The sequence below is a fragment of the Corvus moneduloides genome, chromosome 1, assembly GCF_009650955.1.
Source record: "Corvus moneduloides isolate bCorMon1 chromosome 1, bCorMon1.pri, whole genome shotgun sequence".
In the NCBI taxonomy this organism is placed as follows: domain Eukaryota; kingdom Metazoa; phylum Chordata; class Aves; order Passeriformes; family Corvidae; genus Corvus; species Corvus moneduloides.
The window spans coordinates 18,709,628-18,728,914 of record NC_045476.1 but is presented as its reverse complement, the minus strand read 5'-3'; the positions used below and the strand labels follow the sequence as shown (position 1 = coordinate 18,728,914).

General features: G+C 50.0%; 1 protein-coding gene across 6 annotated transcripts in view; it reads right to left on the bottom strand.

Annotated features, from left to right (window-relative positions):
• MKX (mohawk homeobox) overlaps positions 1–9,235 on the bottom strand; it is a 49,758-nt gene extending 40,523 nt beyond the window's left edge. Inside the window, exons 1-3 of one of the 6 annotated variants that reach the window (XM_032114402.1) lie at positions 8,856–9,235; positions 8,102–8,348; positions 5,917–6,076 (exon numbers count right to left, since the gene is read on the bottom strand). In XM_032114402.1, the coding sequence (XP_031970293.1) occupies positions 5,917–6,076; positions 8,102–8,348; positions 8,856–9,195 (747 nt within the window). In that variant the 5' untranslated portion in view covers positions 9,196–9,235. Of the gene's footprint in view, positions 1–5,916; positions 6,077–8,101; positions 8,349–8,579; positions 8,683–8,855 lie in introns of those variants that run through there. The other 5 variants (XM_032114222.1, XM_032114493.1, XM_032114307.1 and 2 more) reach the window with 5 other exon arrangements.
• Between the last annotated feature and the right edge of the window lie 10,052 nt (positions 9,236–19,287).

The following is a 19,287-nucleotide window of genomic DNA, read 5'->3' as shown; positions in this document are numbered from 1 at the left end:
TATTGCACCTTGTTCTCCTGCTCTTTATAGAGCAGATGATTTTAAGTGCCATCACACAGCATGTACAAGACAATCAGGGGATCAGGCCCAGGCAGCAAGGATGTGTGAAAGACAGGTCCTGCTTGACCAACTTGATCTTCATCTATGACAGTGTGACTCACTTAGTAGATGAGGGAAAAGGCTGTAGATGCGTCTACCTGGACATCAGTAAAACCTTTGACACCATTTCCCACAGCATCTCCTGGAGAAACTGGCTGCTCGTGGCTTGGATGAGTGTGCTCTTTGCTGGGTAAAAACCAGTTTGGGTGGCTGGGCCAAGAGAGTGTTGGTGAATGGAATTACATCCAGCTGGTCACCGGTCACTAGTGGTGTCCCCCAGGGCTTGGTACTGGGGCCAGTCCTGTTTAATATCTTTATCATTAATCTGGAGGGGATTAAGGGCACCCTCAGTCAGTTTGCAGAGACACCAAGTTGGGTGGGAGGGTTGATCTGCTGGAGGGAAGGAAGGCTCCACGAGGGATCTGGACAGGCTGAATCCATGGGCCAAGGCCAGTGGTATGAGGCTCAACAAGGCCAAGAGCCTGCCCCTGGGTCACAACAATTCCTGCAATGCTACAGGCTGGGGGAAGAGTGGCTGGAAAGATGCCTGGTGGAAAAGGACCCGAGGGTACTGGTTGACATCAGCTGAACGTGAGCCACATGTGCCCAGGTGGCCAAGAAGGCCAATGGTATCCTGGCCTGGATCAGCAAGTGTGATGTCAGAGACTGGAATCCTTTGGCATATGGTCTCGTTTGCACCTTAATTCAGGCAGAGGAATTCCTAATAATTTTAAGAACTGGACCGTAACATGTGGCCAGCAGGAGCAGGGCAGTGATTGTACCTTTGCACTTACTCAGCACTGGTGAGGTCACAACTCGAATGCTGTGTTCTGGGCCCCTCAATTCAGGAAGGACACTGAGATGCTGGATAGAGTCCAGAGAAGGGCAGCAAAGCTGGTGAAGGGTCTGGAGCACAAGTCTGATGAGGAGCAGCTGAGGGAGCTGGGGGGGTTTAGCCTGGAGTAAAGGAGGCTCAGGGGAGACCTTACTGCTCTCTACAACTACCTGAAAGGAGGCTGTAGCCAGATGGGGTCAGTCTGTTCTCCCAAGTGACAAGTGATAGGACAAGAGGAAATGGCCTCAGGTTGAATCAGGGGAGGTTTAGATTAGATATTAGGAAAAATTTCTTTACAGAAAGGATTGCCAGGCATTGGAACAAGCTGCCCAGTGAAAGTCACCATGGTTGACTCACTGTCCGTGGAGGTATTTAAAGAAATGTAGACGTGGTGCTCAGGAACATGGTTTAGCAGTGGACTTGGCAGTGCTGGGTTAATGGCTGGACTTGATGATTATAAAGGTCTTTTCCAACCTGAACGACTCTATGATTTTGAAAGAACCTCAAGTCAGCTATACTAAAGCACAAAGCAGCAAATCCACTCTAGAAACTCTGATCTCAAATGCAATTACAACAAGGCTCACTAAAGCCTTGGATGAAAGGAAAGTTAGTCCAATCCATTTAAGAGATTTTTAGGCTTAATCTATGATGTGGTAATCTCTAGGTGCTTTCCTGCTCTTGGGCACTGGTGCATGTTGCTGGAAAATCCTGATTTCTAAGACATCATGAGATTCAACACCTCTCTCACTCCTCAGTCTTGGACAACCTCCAGGTGTGTGGACTGGAACAGGCTGCACGGCCACAGGCTGCACCAGTCAGCATGCTCACCCTGACCTCCAGCCACCACCTGTCTCCTTCAAAGACAACAACAGTTTTACCACCCATTTCAACCAGCCCCAAATGTTACATTGTCTATCCATGTGGTCTTTAAAAACCTGCCTACTGCTGTAGGTCCCACTCACAAAGAGTGCCAGTTTGCACCACTTACCTAAACCATTACAAAAAGAAACAACCAAAGCTGCCAAAAACATCCAACCTTTCCCACAGTCCCAAGCTGAGCTACTCTGATCTCCAAAAATAATTTAAAAAAAACCCAATAAATGATTTAGATAAAAGCCAGTGGGAAAATCTTTGTCACATAAACCTCCCAAGATCTAAGAATCTTGAAAAAACACATGATGAAACTCACTATTCTTGTAAAGTAACAATCCTGTAGTTCTTTGAGAAGTAAAAAGACAAAACCCAAGGGGAACGATAATAGATGTGCTTTCCAGCATTCATTTTTTTACAGCAGTTCAGTCGTTCCCTAAGAGCATCAGGTACTTATATCAACATCATGAAAATATTGACCCTCTGGCTTTACTTCTGAAGACACATCTTCAATTTTATTGTAATTTGTTCTGCTTCAGTGGTTAAGAGTGGCCAAACTTTCAGAAAGGGAACAGACATCAAGCGATTCTCCTCCTCCAGTAATCCAGATATGCCTTTATAAATCTGAATACTATTAAATCCATAGCAGCACATGACTGATATATTAATTCTTGTATTGAAAAAACCTTCTTTTCAACAATATACCCATTCATATTTCTTTCTGGAAAGAATATACAGCCATTTTTCTTTTTTATTTCACAAGAACATCTAAACAAAAATTTAAAATAAAATAAATCAAGCACTGTGGTAATAATACAAATGAAAATGTAGCATATTAATAGGACAAATTATTGGATTCTGAATTGAAATCTAATTGGAGTAAAATATAAAATGCCTTTTCAAACTATATTGCTTTTTTGGTTTCCTGCTTTGGCAGTTGTGGAAGTAGAAAACTTTGGACTGTTGGACTGAAATCTGCAATAACATTTGCCTTGAGGACTCCCAAAGACCTTGTTGGCCTGCATTGGAGTAAGTCAGCCCAGAATTTGCCCCAGGTTTTGCTCCTACTACTCAAAAAACAAGATGATTTATGATTCCTGCAAAATCCTTGGAAGAGTCTTGACTTTTCTTCGACTGAGCACTGCAGTCGGACATGCATCTGGAACAGTCCCCTTGCTGTCCCACTGCACCGAAGAACAGGGGGGTAGGCTGAAGTATTACTGAAGTAGAACAAATTAATTTAAAATCAGTCAACTGGGTGATAGCAAAACTAACAAAAATAAAGTTGTGGAAGATTTGACATGCAGATACTAATAACAACAATTATTAGTATCTGCATGTTATTAGTTTGTCCCAATAACAAAAGTAAAAAACAGAGCTGGATGTTCACCTCTTTGTCTCACAGAAGAACTGGCTTTATCTACACCATGGTCCTGAAAAAGCTCCTTTGGATAGATGGTACATATTGGAATAAGGTTCATTAGATGAAAGAAAAGCATAGGGAGAAGAGTTACATCTGTATTATCAATATTACTGTGACCAACATCATCTTCCTGGCAGCTGCTGAAGACCTTTTCCAAGGTCATCAGTCAGGTGAAAAACAAAAAAACCCCCAAACATTCATTCCCTAAATGGCATTTTGTCAGAAACTCAAACGGATATTCAACAGTATCTTTTGCCTTTCCTAGGGCTTGTGACGACAAGGTGTCAGCACATGAGGGATGCTGGGAAGAGGTAGCAGCTGTCAGCAGACAACAGCCTCCACAGGAGAGGAAATCTGTGGGAGCAAACACCACGGGACAGCACTGAGAAATGTAAAAAGTGTGGTAAATATGAGACAGGTCAGCAAACGTGAAGGCATTTAACCCAGAGGAAACATCATACACTGGTTCCTGGTTCTCCAACAATGTCTAACAATATTACTAGATTAGAAAAACAATTTATAGGCAACCCTGGTTGATGCTTTTGCTAAGTGCCCCTCCTGGGACAGAAGTAAAGCTTTCCAACAGACACCAAAGCCCAGTCCCAAACCTGCTCTTGGTTATACCGCTTGTCTGAAAGAGCACAGCCTTCAGGAAAGCTATGTCAGATGTACCCAGCGTGACTGAGATCACACCTTGGCATGCTCTCTCTCACTCTTAGAGAACAAAAATTTTGAACTGGATTACAATCTTGTTCTTTTTTGAGCATCCAAAAAGTAGGTGTGGGGTGTGTGTTGTTTAGCTCTTTGAGACTCAGGAATTAGTGCTGGTGCCAGAGATATGTATTTACATCTCCTACAGATGCTATCGTATTCCTGGATTAAAAGAGCATTGCACACAAATGATGGAAAAAACAACTGGGATTTCTCTTTGATGTTGTGCTTCTGTAAATGAAGATAGATGTGCCTGTTTGCACAGTTCTTTCAAATATTACAGTTCATAGAAACAGAACTGGTCAAATTCAGGTTCAGCGTAAACCCACTAGAGTCACAGGGGTCTAACAGAGCTAAAGGCAGCCCTTCCTGATTCTTCTTAATTTTATTCTACACCTTACATAGATCATAAAACTCTGTGGAGTAGTGGCCATGGCTCACTTGATGCTTTTAAAAAGGCTAATACATCTTATCCCTATCAGGATTTATCAAAGCTGCCACAAGAGAAATTCTGCAAAAACCCACCAGTTTTTTTCCCTTCTCTGTTCATTCTAATGCATTTTTAAAAGAATAGCAGAACTCCTCAAGATGTTGTTAATGTGAAAGTGTCCCAACACACATTCTGGATATATATTTTAAATCTCATGTAAAAATACAGGGATATTCTAAGAGCCATAGTCCAATAAAGTACTCCTACTGAATTGTGCCATTGACGGGACAGTGTTTATTTAATCATAGTTAAACCTTTCTAGTATATTTTTTAAAGCAAGAGAAGTTTTTTTAACTATATCTTCCAGTTATAACTGGCATTTTCTGAGACATTAATATTATTTTTGTCAAAGCTATAGTGTTTTTCCTAGTGCAATATGTTCATAGTGAGGTACTGAAGTGTAAAAATTTCCCATTTTGCCATTACTAGAATTGAAGTTCATAGCACAGGTTTTTTTGAAGGAGCACTCAAAATAATAAAGTTGAATTACCACCTGCTTTTTTCTAATACTTTAGTTTACTTTGATCTCTTTGTGTCCTTTGCAAAGTGACACATAATGTGTTAGGCAGAGTGATGAGGACCTAACCTGCAAACACATGGGTTTCATTTTACACACCTACCAGTAGCTTGCAGTAAGGAAATTAGATTATTCACAATGCATAAATCTTTGCAGCATCCAGACCTGAGATAGCATCACTCGGCAACTGATAGCATTGAACCACATATTTCAGTAGAGTGCCAGATGGCAAAGAGAACAAAGAAGTGAGATTTATAAACATTTGCAGCAAACTTTATGCCTCTTATGGCAAGACAATTGCCAGTCACTTCAGGGGAGTATTACCTGAGAGCAAAACAATTACTCCCCATGTCTAATTACATTACAATAATTCCTGCAAGACTGTGAAGCACATCCACCGTGAGCTGAGCCACTGCACACAGTGTGTATGGTAATGCTGATATCTGTGCAACAGGTGACGACAATTACTATCAGAACAGTAGAACAGTTTCCATCCTAGCCCCTTTTTGAAAGGAAAGAGTAGCTCCCTGCAATTTCCTCAACAATTCCTATTCTGTGCTGAAATCTCCTATGACTGACTTTTTTTACTTGAGAATTTTTAAAGACTAAGCAAAAATGCTTTCATTGTATTTATTAATGAGATGAAAGGATGAGGGCATCTATTCCTAAGAGGGCAAGCACACACTTTTTACTGATTGTCTGTAGCACTTCTCCACCCACAATAGCTCAGATGCAGTAATTCTTGTTTGAGGGAGACAGTCCTGCTGGGGTGGGGGAGCCCAGGGGAGAGTGGAAGAAGGATGTGCACAGGACCCTTCGTCTGGCTGGCTGCACGGATGCTCCCCAACACCCAGCACTGTCCCTTGCTCAGCTCACAGAGGAGCTTTGGCGGATGTTGTCCCCATCCCTCCCGTCCATGAAACGTCTCAGAGCGGCGTTTGGAGGTGCGGGTAAGGGGTTCCCCTCCTTACCTGCACCAGGGTCATCTGGGAGCCGAGGGCCAGCAGAATCTTCTCGGTCTTGGTGGGGTATGGGTTGTCGCGGTGCTTGTAGAGCCACTGCTTGAGCGGCCGCGCCATGTCCTGCAGCGCCTGTCGCTTGTGCCGCACCTTCCCGCCGCTCTGCCGCGCCCTGCCGCGGAGAAGGGGCGCTGAGGACCGGAGCGGCGGGACACCCGCCTGCTCCCCGCGCCCGGCCCCGGGCCCTGCCCGCTCCCCCCGCCTGGCCCCGGGCTCCCCTGCGCGGGTGCGGTAGATGCGCCCTGTTCGAGGGGGGACCCAGCTCGGGCGTGCCGCAGCTCCGGGGTGCGCCCTGCCTGGAGGAGCCGAGCCCCGTCCTCGCGGGGGACGTTCAGGGACTTTCCACAGCCGCAACCCTCGGCGCAGACGACTGCTCAAGAGAAGGTGATGCCACCAGCTCCCCGAACTCCCCGTGGAGGGTCTGGGCGAGCGGACCCAGAGCTGGTGAATGGCCGCGATAATGCTGCGGACCCGCGCGGCGGCCCCACGAGTCTTTCAGCGGGGCCAGGGCTTCGCCGGTGCGAGTGTCCCGATGTTTTCGGTGCTCGGCACCTGACAGGCGTGTGGCCAGTCTGTTTACAGAGGAGCTTTCCAGCGCGGCCAGGCCGCACCTCGCTCGGCCGGCCCCGCATCCCGCAGCAGTGGTGCGCGCTGCCCCGGGGCCAGCCCAGCCTGATTCCCCATCCCGGATTTATTTCCCGTCGATACTCAAGAGATACCCGCGTCACCTAGCAGCTCCTGGACCATTTCGCTCCTCGGAGCCGGTGGCGAGCGGTGCTCCTGGAGGAGCCGGCGTGCCGCTCCCAACGCCGCCAGCAGCGATGCGAGGCAGCGCGCAAAGCCCCGCGCCTGCCGAGGGAAACAGCGGATGCCGGGGGAACGAAACCCGGGTCACGTTAAGAAAAAAAAAAAGGTGTCCCTTTGTAAATAAAGGCCTACAGTAAAAAGTGAGTGAACAAAATCGGGGGAATCCTAAGAAAAGGCCGGCGGCGGGCTGGGGCCGGCGGCGGCGCTGCGCGGAGGAGGCTGCGGGCGGCGCTGGGTGCCGGTGGCGGCGGCAGGGGGCGCCCCGGGGCCGCGCCGGGCTGGGCTGGGCCGAGCGGCCGCGCCGCTGCCGCCCCGGGGCTCCCGCTGCAGCCCCGCTCCGCGATCGCCGGCAGTAACATCTCGGTGACACACACCTGCGTCGTCTCAGCCAGCACCGCCGGTAAAACTGCGAGCTGATGCAATCGCTAGGGTGGAAATTCGTCAGTACAAGCAGCTCCCCCGGACTTGTCGGTTTCGCAGCCGCCTGACTGTACTCCTCGATCTTTACTTTGTAACACTGACCCGAAATGTCTGGTCAGCGCTCGCCCGTTCAACCCTCCGAGCTACGGCTGACAACACGGCGGAGCTCGCACGTCCTTTCATCACCTTCTATTTCACCTGTTCCAGCATAAAAAAAAACAAACCTAACCCCCAAAAACCAACAAACCAAAAAAAAGTCCCCCCTCCAAAAAAAAACCAGCTTCGGGCGGCTTAGCCTCAGCTGCCGTTTTAGCGAACCCGATCTTAACATCACGTTATCCAGCCCCTGACTGACATCGCGCTAGTCCGTTCTAAATCCCATCCCTGGGAACGCACTGACAACACCGCTCCTTCCCGCCCGCTCGCTGGGCGCGCTGCGAACCCGCGGGGACGGCGGAACAAGTGCCGGGGCCGCGCACTGCCCGCCCGCCTCAGCCCCGGCGGGGATCGGCCGCGCCGCCGCCCCGTCCCCGAGGTCCCACACGTCCCGCCTGGCGCCTCCGTTTTGGAGACTTTAATTGCATGAAGCTCCCGATCAAGCCGGTGGAGCCCCGGTATTCCCGGCTTGTTTTTGTTTGGAGGCAGAGGGGGAAGTCAAGCGCAGCAGGACAGGAGCGCTCTGTCTGGCACATTCCAATCGGACGCCCCTGCATCACCTATTGCCGGAATTTCCCACCGTAGATGCGGAATGAGAATCCCAGAGAATATGGACCCGGGGGTGCGGGGAAGGACCCAGCTAGAAACCCATCTTGCAACCCCAGATCGGCGACGCGGCGGCCGGTAGCGCCGGCAGCGCAGGCAGGGCCGACCCCGAAGCCGGTGCGCGGCGCGGAGACGAGCGCACGCATACCCCGTCCGCCGGTTGCGCAGGCTGAGGCTCTCCTTGATGGACGGGCTGTCGGGGAGCAGCACCTCGGCGTGGTGTGGGCCCTCCACCACCCCCACGTAGGACCGGCTGCTCCGCTCCCGCTCCTTGGCGTCCTCCTCGAAAAGCACCTGGCCGCTGAGCTTGCTGAAGACGATGGTGTTCATGGTGGGGGGCTGGGGGCCGCCGTCGTGCTGGCCGCGGGCTCCGAGGTGCGGGGGCTCGCTGTGCGCTGCGGGGAGGCGGCAGCGGTCACCGGGCAGCCGCGCCGAACCGCCGAGACCCGCCCGGCGCGACCGGCGGGGGGGGCAGCGCGGAGGCACCGGGCGCCGCCTGCCCACCCACGGGGGGAGGCAGCCCGCTCCTCCCACGGCCCGGCCCGCTCTCACGGCCCCCCCACCCAACCCCGGTCCGCTTCCTCGGCCCGGCCCGCTCCCACGGCCCGGCCCGCTCCCACTCGCACCTCGCCGCCAGCCTTCGCCACGCTCCTCGCTCCGTGTCGCAATAGTTCGGAGCGCGGGTTTTCTGTCGGGTTTGGTGTTTCTGCCTCGCTTGCCCTAGCTCTCACTCGTCCCCCCCCCCCCCCTTTTCCCTTCCCTTCCCTTTCCCTCCCCTCCCCTCCCCCGGAATGATTTTCCCCTTCCCCCTCCCCAAACGGGGAGGGAAGCAAATTGTTTTTAACGACCACCAAATGCGCAGAGCTGGCGCCCGGAGGCACAGCCGCTGCGCAGCCACTCACACTGTCGGGACTGCCGCTCCCCATCCCTGGGGGGAGACACCGCCGGCGAGGGGACCCCAGGAGCCCCAGCCAGGGCACGGGCCCCGCCTGGGCAGAGCGGCGTCGAGGGGCGGTGCGTGGAGAGGCGGTAGGAGTCCGGCCAGGGGCATCTGAGGGTACGGCAGTGCACGGCTGGGCAGTTCACCGTCTGTATGGGGGAGTCCCCCGGGGAAGGCGGCTGAGGACACCGGCTGGTGTCACGCTGACCGCGGGAGAGACTCCCGTCGGGGACACGGGGCGCAGCCGCAGCCCCGTGCCACTCATTAACACCGGCGTTTAATGATGCCAAACCAGGAACCATCTCCCACCACGCTTCTCCGTCTTCTCTTGTGTGTCGTGCGTCCCCCTCTCCCCCCCGCCCAAGGGTTAAAAATTAGCCCCCAGTCCAAGCGGGGAGACAGCCCGCTGCTTTTTGCATCCTCGGCGCGCTCCCACGGAGATACGATGCTCAGTTGCCGGCGATGTCTGCGGGCGTCCCCGGCCCGCTCCCACAGGTGTGCCCCTGTTCCCCCGGCCCCGCCGCTCCACACGCCCCGCACCCCAGGCAGCCCTGCGGCGCAGCAGCCCGGCCCCGCCGGGCTTAAAATTTTGGTTTTCTGTGCGCAGAAACGAAGAAGATGGCCACAGTCAATATTTACAAGGATGTAATTCAGACGTTATTTGACCGCCGCGGGTGAACGGGAGCAGCCGTCTGCGCCTGCGGGCCCGGCGGGACGTGCGCGGCGCGGATCCCTCGTGCAGGCACCACGCTATCCATGGCACCGCTCTGTCCCCGTCCTTGTCCCGGCAAACGTGACCCCAAAGGACCTGAGTCTGCATTCCGCTACCACTTGTATCCCCCCGCCCCCTACCATCATCTTGGCCTCGTGCCCTCCCGTCTTCCCCGGCTGCAGAGGCCACCGCGGAGGGGTACGCGGTTCTCCACTGGCTTGGCGCTGGAGCGGTGGGGACGGAGGGGGCAGGTTCCTGCTGCGGCCCGAGGACCCCCCCCCCCGCCCCCCGCCGCCCCCCGCCGCCCCCCAGGGCTCAGCCACCGTGGTGTCCTTCCTGGGGCTCACCCCCATCCCCGCACCCCGCTGTCACGGGTGCCTGGCGTCACGGCCTCTCTCCGCGATGTCACACAGCCACACGCATTGGGGAAAGGGTTCCTGGAAGAGGAGCACCTTGGTATCGGGATTCACCGATCTGAATGTAATTTCTGCATTTGCTGGCGGGAAGCAGGGGAGCGGTTGGGGAAGGGCAATGCACCGAAGACGCCCCATTGCCCAGGGAGAAAAACTACTGTCCCCAGAGCGGGAGGAAAAGACATGAACATCTTGCTGCCAGTCCCCTGCCGAGAAAACAGAGGGTAGAAAAAAGTAAATAACCACGGGAGTGCTTCTGTGCAGGCTGTGCATCCTGTACTTTCACGGACTTTTGGGCAAAGCCCTGGTAAGGCTGCCCCTCAGGACATGCCATGGCCAGAGCATTCAAGAACCAACTGGGGGAAGGGGGCATAAGGGAGCAGAGTGGGACAAATGCCTCCTGTTAGGCTGTGCTAACATGCTGATTAGGAGCTTCCTGCACAACATGCAGCTCTGATCATTACCATGCCCAGATGAACTGTTTAGGACCCGGGAAGTATTGCTATAATTATATCACAGCAAAAGGAATCTTAGAAAGTGACAGGTTTGACCAAAACCAAGCTCCTGCAGGAAGGTCATCTCAGTCCTTTGCAGTCTTAGACAATTGTTTGCTCTGTTGTCATCCCACTCCCCGCTCCCAACCCCTCTGGCAAGGCAGGGGTGATCCCCTCTAGTAGGCCAGCACAGGTTCTGGTCCCCAGAGCCTCAGGGGAGGTGCAGATGGGGCATGGCAGGTTTCTGTAGGCCCTGCAGGCTGAGGCAGCCTCTGGAGCAGCAGAAATCCATGCACTGGCAGAGTACTGAGCAAGTGCTTGGAAGAGCCTCCCCTCTTGCCTGTCCACTGTGGTGGAATGGATGCTCATTCCCTATGTGGTGGCTCAGGAGGATCTGGGAAGGCAAAAATAATCCTTCCCTAGGTCTACTGATGATTAGGAGTTTCCTGCAAAACATGCAGCTCTGATCATTACCTGTTTGGGCCTGGGCTTGGAGGATCGCTGCACTTGCAGGGTATGTGGCTGTCCTCAAGGGCGTGCATGGTCCCCAGGAGGAGTGGAAATGTGCACTGCTCCCCTGCCTGCCTGTCCAGAGCTGGGCAGGGCATGGGCAGCCAGGGCAGCAGGTTGCTGAGGGCCTGGCAGATCCCACACCCACACCCAGAATAAATCACAGCAGCAGAAGCTGAGGGCAGAAGTCACCATTTGGAAAGCAGTTCTGGAAAAAAACAAAAGTCTGTGTGGGGCAGGCATTGCCAAACGCGGTGAGGCAGTGGCAGGAGCAGTTGGCACTGCGGCGCCTCACAAGCCTCTAAAGCAGTGAGATCTCCCAAATCATCACATGTAAATCTCACACACGCCCGCCCCCTCCATATTTCATTACATAGATCACAGTTGAAAAGCTTAAATGAAAACAGTGTTTCTATTTCCAGAGCTTGTTTAACATCGTGAATGTGATACAAACTGTGGGCTTCATGTTTTTAATTAAGGTTACTTACCCGGCCATGCACGGAAAAAGAAGTCAATAGTTGCTGGCTGCATACCGCAGCCTGCAGCCGGCTCCCCTGAGGATGCAGCTCTGGCTGATGGGAGCACTGTGGCTCCCCTGCATCCCACAGTGGGACAGGGGCCCGGGGCACAGCGGGACTTCAGGCACCTGCCAGGCTGGAGCTGCAAGCAGCTCCTTGCCATTCTTTGCAACACCCCTCTATTGGCCCATGCTTGTGTGCCAGCTCCAGACAGCTGGTAGGCCAGGTTGGCATGCCAAAAAGTGGCAGCAAGGCACAATTCCAAGGGATATCATGCAGAAAGAGCCTAAAAGTGGTGCTTTGGGTCCTAATGTGTCTCACTGGAGGAGCCAGGAAAAAATCAACTGTGCTGTCAAGCTGAGAGGAGAATTTGCTCCGGAGGCTGCAAGTGACGGAGCTCCTCAGTGCCAGCCCTGCTCCAGGCCTTGGAGAGGCTGCAGCCCCAGCCCTACTGCCTGGGGTGGGCAGCCATGCCAGAGAGCTCAGACGGCACCACTGGGGCTGGCTGTGAGCACTGTTGTGTCTGTTCCCCCCTTCTCCAGCCATGAGTGGGTGAAAATCCCAAACCAGTTCAGTAGGGTCCCATCTATGCTCTTAAATACAATCCTTGTTTCTGGTGTCCACTTCCAGCAAAATGTTGCTTTTGTCCATTGTTCTGGCTATTTTTTATGTGCTATCATCAAACATTTCCTTGGTGGTGCGTTCTCACAGCTCCTCCCTCCAGCCACAGATTCCTTCACAGTAAACATATATGTTTGAAATTCAAAGCATTTCTTCACGTCCCTGGCACGCTCTGTGCTATGGCAGGCTGGGTGGCTAAATAACTATGGCCATGTATGTTGAAAGGCCTGAAGTCGTGTAGGTGAGAAATTGTTTAGGATTATGCCAAATTGGGTGTTATCCAAACTACAAAACAGCCACACTCACAGGGAAAACAGCTGCAGAGACCTGTTGTCATCCCTCACAGCAGCTGGATCACTGCTGAGCAAAGTCCTGAGGCACATATAGACAAGGATGAACCTGCTTTTAACCATGTGGCTAAAAGGGGTTTGGTCTGCTTCTGTGAGGAGCCAGAGATGGCAGAGTAGCTTTAGAATGGGCTCTTCATGCTCAGTCTGGCAGCCCCCAGATCCCTGGGATGAGATAATGTAGGGATGAAGTTAAATCTTGTAGTATGGAGTTTTGTTAAGTAGAGTCCTAAGAAAGGAAGAACTGTCTCCTTTGAAGATTTTGCTGGACCAGTGCCAATAGCCACTGTCTTATAAGGAGCAAGCAGGGGCTCAGTGCTCCATCCTTGGGATCAGCGAGGTCATCATTCTGGGCATACAACATCTGCGAGGGGAGACAATTATGTTGGGTCACTAGAAAGCAAAGATAGGTTCTGAAGTTGCCACCTGATTACAGGTCTTTTTGCATGCAAAGACTTGTGAAGAAACGAGCTTTGGAAGGTTTCTCAACCGGAGTGAAGGAGCACTTGGAAGACAAAATATGTTCTTATTTATTTACTTTATGGATAATTGGTTTGGTGGAACCAAATATTTGGCAATAAGGTGTGTTGGAATGATGTATGCAGGAAGCAAACACATCAATGTCATCTGTGACCATCCCTAAAGCAGCCTTGGTGCTGGTGCTCCAGCAGGTAATATTGTCAAACTACAGATCCAGAGACTGTGGGGACTTCTGTGAGCAAGGAGGGCAACAACAGCACAAAGGTGAAATGAGGAGGTTGTCAAGAGGATGTTCTGAAACCTGGCTGATGTGACCATTAATCAAACCCTGGCTTCAATTCCAAGTAAAATGAGACTGGACTGAGATAAAATTATAGACTGTAACTCCAGTGTAGCACTCAGCACAACTCAGGTATTTCCTTACCATGCATACCTGGGAAGTGTGTCCACCAAGGGAGCTGGTCTGCTGTCTCCAGGCTGCTGAATGCTGCAGAAAGGTGGACCAGACGTCACCTGATGAGAAAGCCAGAAAACAAGCCCTGCACAAATGCAGGAGATGACCTTGTGTGAAGGTCCAGTTCTTGCCTTCCACAAATCAGGAAGTTTTGCATGCTATTTGTGTTTGGGAAAGAGTAGGTTGAGGGCATGGGCTGGGTTGTAGAGAGGACTTGTGCTACAACATATAATATTGTAAGGGGAAGTGGCCAGGGTGCTTCAGCTGCAGGAAGAGGTTAACCATGAAGCTGTAAACATGGTTTTAGTCATGGCTGTCAGGTGTGGTGGGGCTGAGACCACTCTGAAGTCAGGGAGCCGAGCCTGCAAACACGAGGAGGGGGCAGGTGCCTCTTCAGAAGCTGCGGCTGGCCCCTGTTTCTTTTAAGAAGCACGGGATCCTATGGGTGGCCTCCCTGATAATGCCCTCAAACTGGGGTTGGTGGCAGCAAAAGCCCCAGACAAACTGCAAACCTGGAAGCCCCCAACAGAAAAGCTGTTGCTTTATCTAGAAGGGTGGAAGATCCAGTTCTGTTCTACATATGTGCTTTGTCTTAAGAATTAATAAACAAAACCAAAATAAGGTCTCCAACCAAGGATCTCAGTTATTTCTACTTCCATGTAAACACATCCCCAAAGAGCCAGAAAAACAGTCTCCCAACTTGTGCTCAAGGTCTTTATTTTTTCTCACTTCTCTGCCCCACCTCCATTTTTTATTGCATTTTTTAGGTTTCCATCCCCTTGGGCCATGTAAAACAAAACTCCTTCCATAAGGCCTCTGCTGTGCATCAGCTGCTGTGTGCAGTGGGCACAGGGAGGAGGAGGAGGGCCATGGTATTTGCAGGAGACGTGTTTTCCCAGCATCCCATAAGCTGAGGCTCAGCTGGGGCTCTGTGACCAGCCACAAGAGCAAAAGGGCTCCAGAGAGGGGCCAGATGTTTCCCTGGGTATGGAAATGGTGTGCAATGCAGTGTTAATTAGGAGGAAATGTGATCAGCAGGAGAAGTTCTGCAGTTTGGCCTGGAACAGAGTCATTGTCCTGAGATCAGGCCTCTTGGTTATTAAGCTTCATTTATGTGTGTGAGCTGTTCTCCATTTTGTGCTTAGGAGCCAGGTGGGGTCTGTGTGTGCCCCACTGGAGACTCCACTGATGGCACTGGTGGCCTGCCTGGTTTCTTCAGTTCTGTGCCCTCTGTGGAGCCAAGCTGTATGTGTGGCTCCAGTCTATACCACCACCTCTCAGTTAGAGCTTTTTGCTTTAACCCCAAGGAATACAAAGCCAGAGACTCAAGCCTTAAATACATACATGAGCTCTTTTTTTCTGTAAAAAAAACCACCAGTAGTTCGAACATCCCCAAAGAAGATGATGTTCTTAATTACATGTAATGTATCAATATAATCAAAATCAGTAATTTTGCTATGTTTTATACATTTTATTCATTTAAGTGAGCTTTAAATTCTGCACTTAATATTCTCAGAGGAAAATCACATCTTTGGTGTCTGTACTGGCCAGGGAATGATTCAGCTCCATTTGATGTAGTATCTCAGATGGGTGATGTCTGTTCTACGTTTGGAAAACAAATGTGGATTTGCTTGGATTTAACATTAATGGTACAGGTCACGTTGCAGAAATCACTGCTCTGAAAAGTTAAGCATAAATGCTGAACAGTTGATAACAATAATAATTATAAATCTAATTTTTCTTCAGCCACCTGTGCAAAAATAAACACACCATGCTGTTCTATTGAATTCCCTACTTTTTATGCCTGTTCTCCACCTAGCTCCACTGGAAAGCATAAAGTCAGATAATTTTGCCACCAGTATTTTTCAGTATTACAGATACAGAGATCAATCCATAACTTGAAATTATTATCTGCAGAATGGTTCAAACCATGATGAATTTTTGCTCAAATTTGTCTTTTTTGGGCAGGAAGAGAAAAGGATGTGCACATGTTTAAGAGCAAAGGTAGCACAGCAATGTGCAAGGACACTGTGATTCATGTGGTGTCTGCCTAGGACCAATCCCCAGGGACTTACTCCACCAGCCCCAAGTCTTGAGTATCCCCAAATACCCAGGAATGTCAACCAGCCCAGCAAGGCAGGGAGACACGCGTGGGCTGAGGGGACGGACGGGGCAGCTGTGAGGGTCTGACTCCCTTCCCCGCTTGAGCTGCATGCAGTTTTGTGTGACCTCGAGGATTTCACAATCCCCATGCTTCTCTTCTGCAGCTGTAACACAGGAATAATAACGCTTCCTCCCTTTTCTCTGCTTCCTACTCTGCTTTTGGCACACTGCTAATACAAGAAGGCTTGATCTCAGTTGGAATCTATCACTGCTACTGACATGTTAATAATACCAGTAGAAACGTTTCCTCTTTCCTTTGTACTGACAGAGCTCTGCACGGGGTAGCAGCTCCCAACATGTCAGCCCAAAGCGTATTCATTTTCAACCCCAAATCTGAGGCATTTTCCGGACACAAGACAGAGAGGATGCAAGATTCAAGCTGACTTTTAGGATTTTAAACAGGGAGTAGTCGTCATAACATGCTTCAGTTTGATGGCCCTCCAGTTATTGCATAAAATACCTCTGAATTATCCTCAGCCTCTTGGCTGCTTGCATGGCGTTAAACCTCGTGTGGTTGAGTCAGGGTTTCAATGATTTTCTGTCTAGAAGCTCCTCTGGTAGATATCGGGTCCTGGAGAGGACAGGAAGAGTTGGAGTGTGTTGCCTTGGCAACACAGATGTGATTGAGGGGATTTTGTGTCCTGAAGGAAAACCCCAAAGTTAGTGCCAGTTTCTATAAAGACTCTGTGGAGTCAGGCACCCGGAGCTGTCTGGGGAGAGCTTCCTCTGGGACACAGGATCCCACTCTCTCTGGCTCTGCTTGGGAGTCACATAGTGGGGAGCTGGTTTCCTGCAAAGGAAGCCTGAGAAAATCTGAAGGTAAAACAAGGTTGCGGGAAGATTCTTCTGAAGATGGCTTGCAATTAATGTTTTTGGCCTGAATTTGAAAATCTCCTTTCTCATTGCTTGCAGTCATACATAAACATCTCCCTAGCTGCTCTAGTTCTTACATAATTGATAATTTATAAACCTCTAATGATTTAAAAGTTTTCTGAAAGTTGTCCAGTAATAATAAATATGTTTATTCAAGCAGATAAAGAAGTCAGGCCAATGATATTAATCTGTTTAACCAGTCCTGATAGCTGTATTATCTCCTTTTTAGCAGAACTGAGGTTAAACCTCTGTAAATAGCTGTAAAATACACAAATGCTATTTTAGCAGAGGCTAAAGCCAGAGACTCAAAATGCAATTTGGTTTTGATAGCTACTGCCAGCCTCAAATGTGGATACCCAAGGAGAGACAACAAACTCGCACTCTGTCTGTGCTTTCCTGCTTGTGTACAGAATAGATGGATTCTGCAGGGTGCAAAACATGAGGTGTAACAGCATAACTCATGTACACACTGTTACTATTTATTATTGGTGAGGCTGAGGCATGCAAGCCAGCAAAGGAAATAGCTGGCACATCTTCATTAATTCCTTCTGGTTCTAAAGTAAGTAGTTTTCAGGAAATAATTCTCCAAGACCTTGGCTACACACATGGTGTATTTATTCAGAGTTGGCAGGGGCACCAGAAAACATATAGTTCATAGAGCCCTCATTTCTTTGGATCCTGAAGGTGTTTATCAAAAATGATTTTTAGACAGATTAGAGCCACACACACGCACAGAACCATGCCTATGACAGTTGCTGTGTCTCCAAGCACTTTAGGTTTAATCATAACCTCTGTCCACCCTATGAATAAACTTCAGAAATTCCCCGATGGCATTAAGGGTTATTTTGAGAATGAGGAGACATCCACCTTAGCTTGGCAAGTGAATATTAGCTTCACAGGTTTTTTTTCCCTCAAGTTACTTGAATATAACTATTATACTTTCTTCTGAGTTGTAACTGTTTGACTTGTGACCTCACAGATACTTTACTTGTTGCTTTGAGATCTAGTCATGACTAAACCCAGAAATTTAGATATATATTCAGACTTTTTTATCTGAAAAATGGACTGAAAATCTTGAGTATCAGTCTCTCTCATGAGATGTCCTGATTTCATGCATTACAACAGGGCCAGAAATAACACAAGAACAGCTTTTCTCACAGTATTTCAGTAGTTCTTTTCTGGCCATTGCCAAAAGCAGGATGTGAAGACATGCATGAACATTAAAGCAAACTCTTATTAGAATAGTTCAAGTTCCTTTTGCATTGTGGTAAAAATTCATGTCAATTTTCATTCTATTCAGACTATTTCAACCCTTTCAGTACTTCAAAAATCTGTGTTTTTTCTTAATAAATCATTCTGCTATCTTAAATGTGATTTGTGGGTTTTCATCTTTTTTCTTTTTCTTTTTAAACACAGGCCAAGGATATGACCAAGTGCTCAGACCCAAATTGCACATTTGAATGTACACATAAATGTTGGCTATCCCACTGGCTCTCCCATTGATTTTGCAAGAATTCCTCATTGGTGTAATATTAAGCCTCCAGTAAGTGTTTGCAGGATTGGGACAGAAGGTGCCCTAGGATGCCCACGGAAAGACTGCAACTGCCATCAGTGGGGATGTGCCCCAGGGATACGGACAGATTCAGTTTCAGGTTTGCATAATTAAATTGCTTCCTTCAAAGCTGTCAACAGACTCAGGTGCTGGTCACCTCACAGTCTTTCCACAAAGTAGCGAAATGGTATAAAGTTGCCTGCTTCAGCTGCCAGGGTAAATGCTGGGATTAAGTGCAAGCACAAAGCAGGGCCGTAGCCTGCTCCTGCGGGCTCCTCCAGTGTGGGATGTGCACTGGGCTGACAGCCGTAGCAGGCACGGGGCAGATCCTGGTGCTGTGCCTGCCCCATGCCGGCAGTGCCCGTGCAGTACTTGCAGCGCTGCGCTGAGGTGCCCCTGGCCCTTTCACAGTGATGGGCTGAATATGTGCTCTGCCACATGGCAGGCTGGCCTCTCCCAGAGAGGGGCTGTCCACCCACTCTGGAGTTGTGGTGGCATCAGGTGAGGTTACAAATCTCTCGGAAGAACAAGGTTGACACTGTTGCGGCTGTCCGAGGCAGCACAGCGTCCAGCTGCAGACGTCCTTGGCTTCTGCTGCTGCAGGCAGGGCTCAGCTGCAGCCTGCAGGGAAAGCTGTCAGCTGCAGCTTGCAGGGAAAGCTGGCTCCTTTGCAAGGAGCAAGCCCCAAACAAAGGTGGTGTAAAAGCATCAGCGGAGGCAAAGGATGAGAGAGGGGTCTTTGTATAGGTTCCAGCTGCTCTACAGCCAGGGGAGGATCCAGGGACAAAGACAGGAAAAAGGGGAGAGCACAGCATTTTATATGAGGTGGAACAAAGAGAAACAACCAATGGGGATCGACTGAGGAGGAGGAGCTAACAGGGGAATAACCAATGGGGATAACTTAAGGGGGGGAATTATATGAACCAACCAATGGGGCATCAAAGAAGGGAGAACATAAGCAACTAGGGGAAATACATAAACATGAACTTATACATAAAACTGGCTGGAAAATTCCTGAACCCATAAACTTAAAACATGTAAACCAAGAACCACTAGGAACATGGGAACTCGCTGTAACCAAGGGGTGAGAATCAGACCTCTTGTGTTCTGGAGGCGTGTCCACCAGTCCTCTGACTGCTCTGCTGCAGTGGCCACTGCCACCTGCACTGCAACACAAGGTTTTCCAGATGTCTGAGCATGGGTGCTTCCCAGGGCACAGAGGAGGTCAGCTAATCCGTTTGGACTTTACCTTCTCCA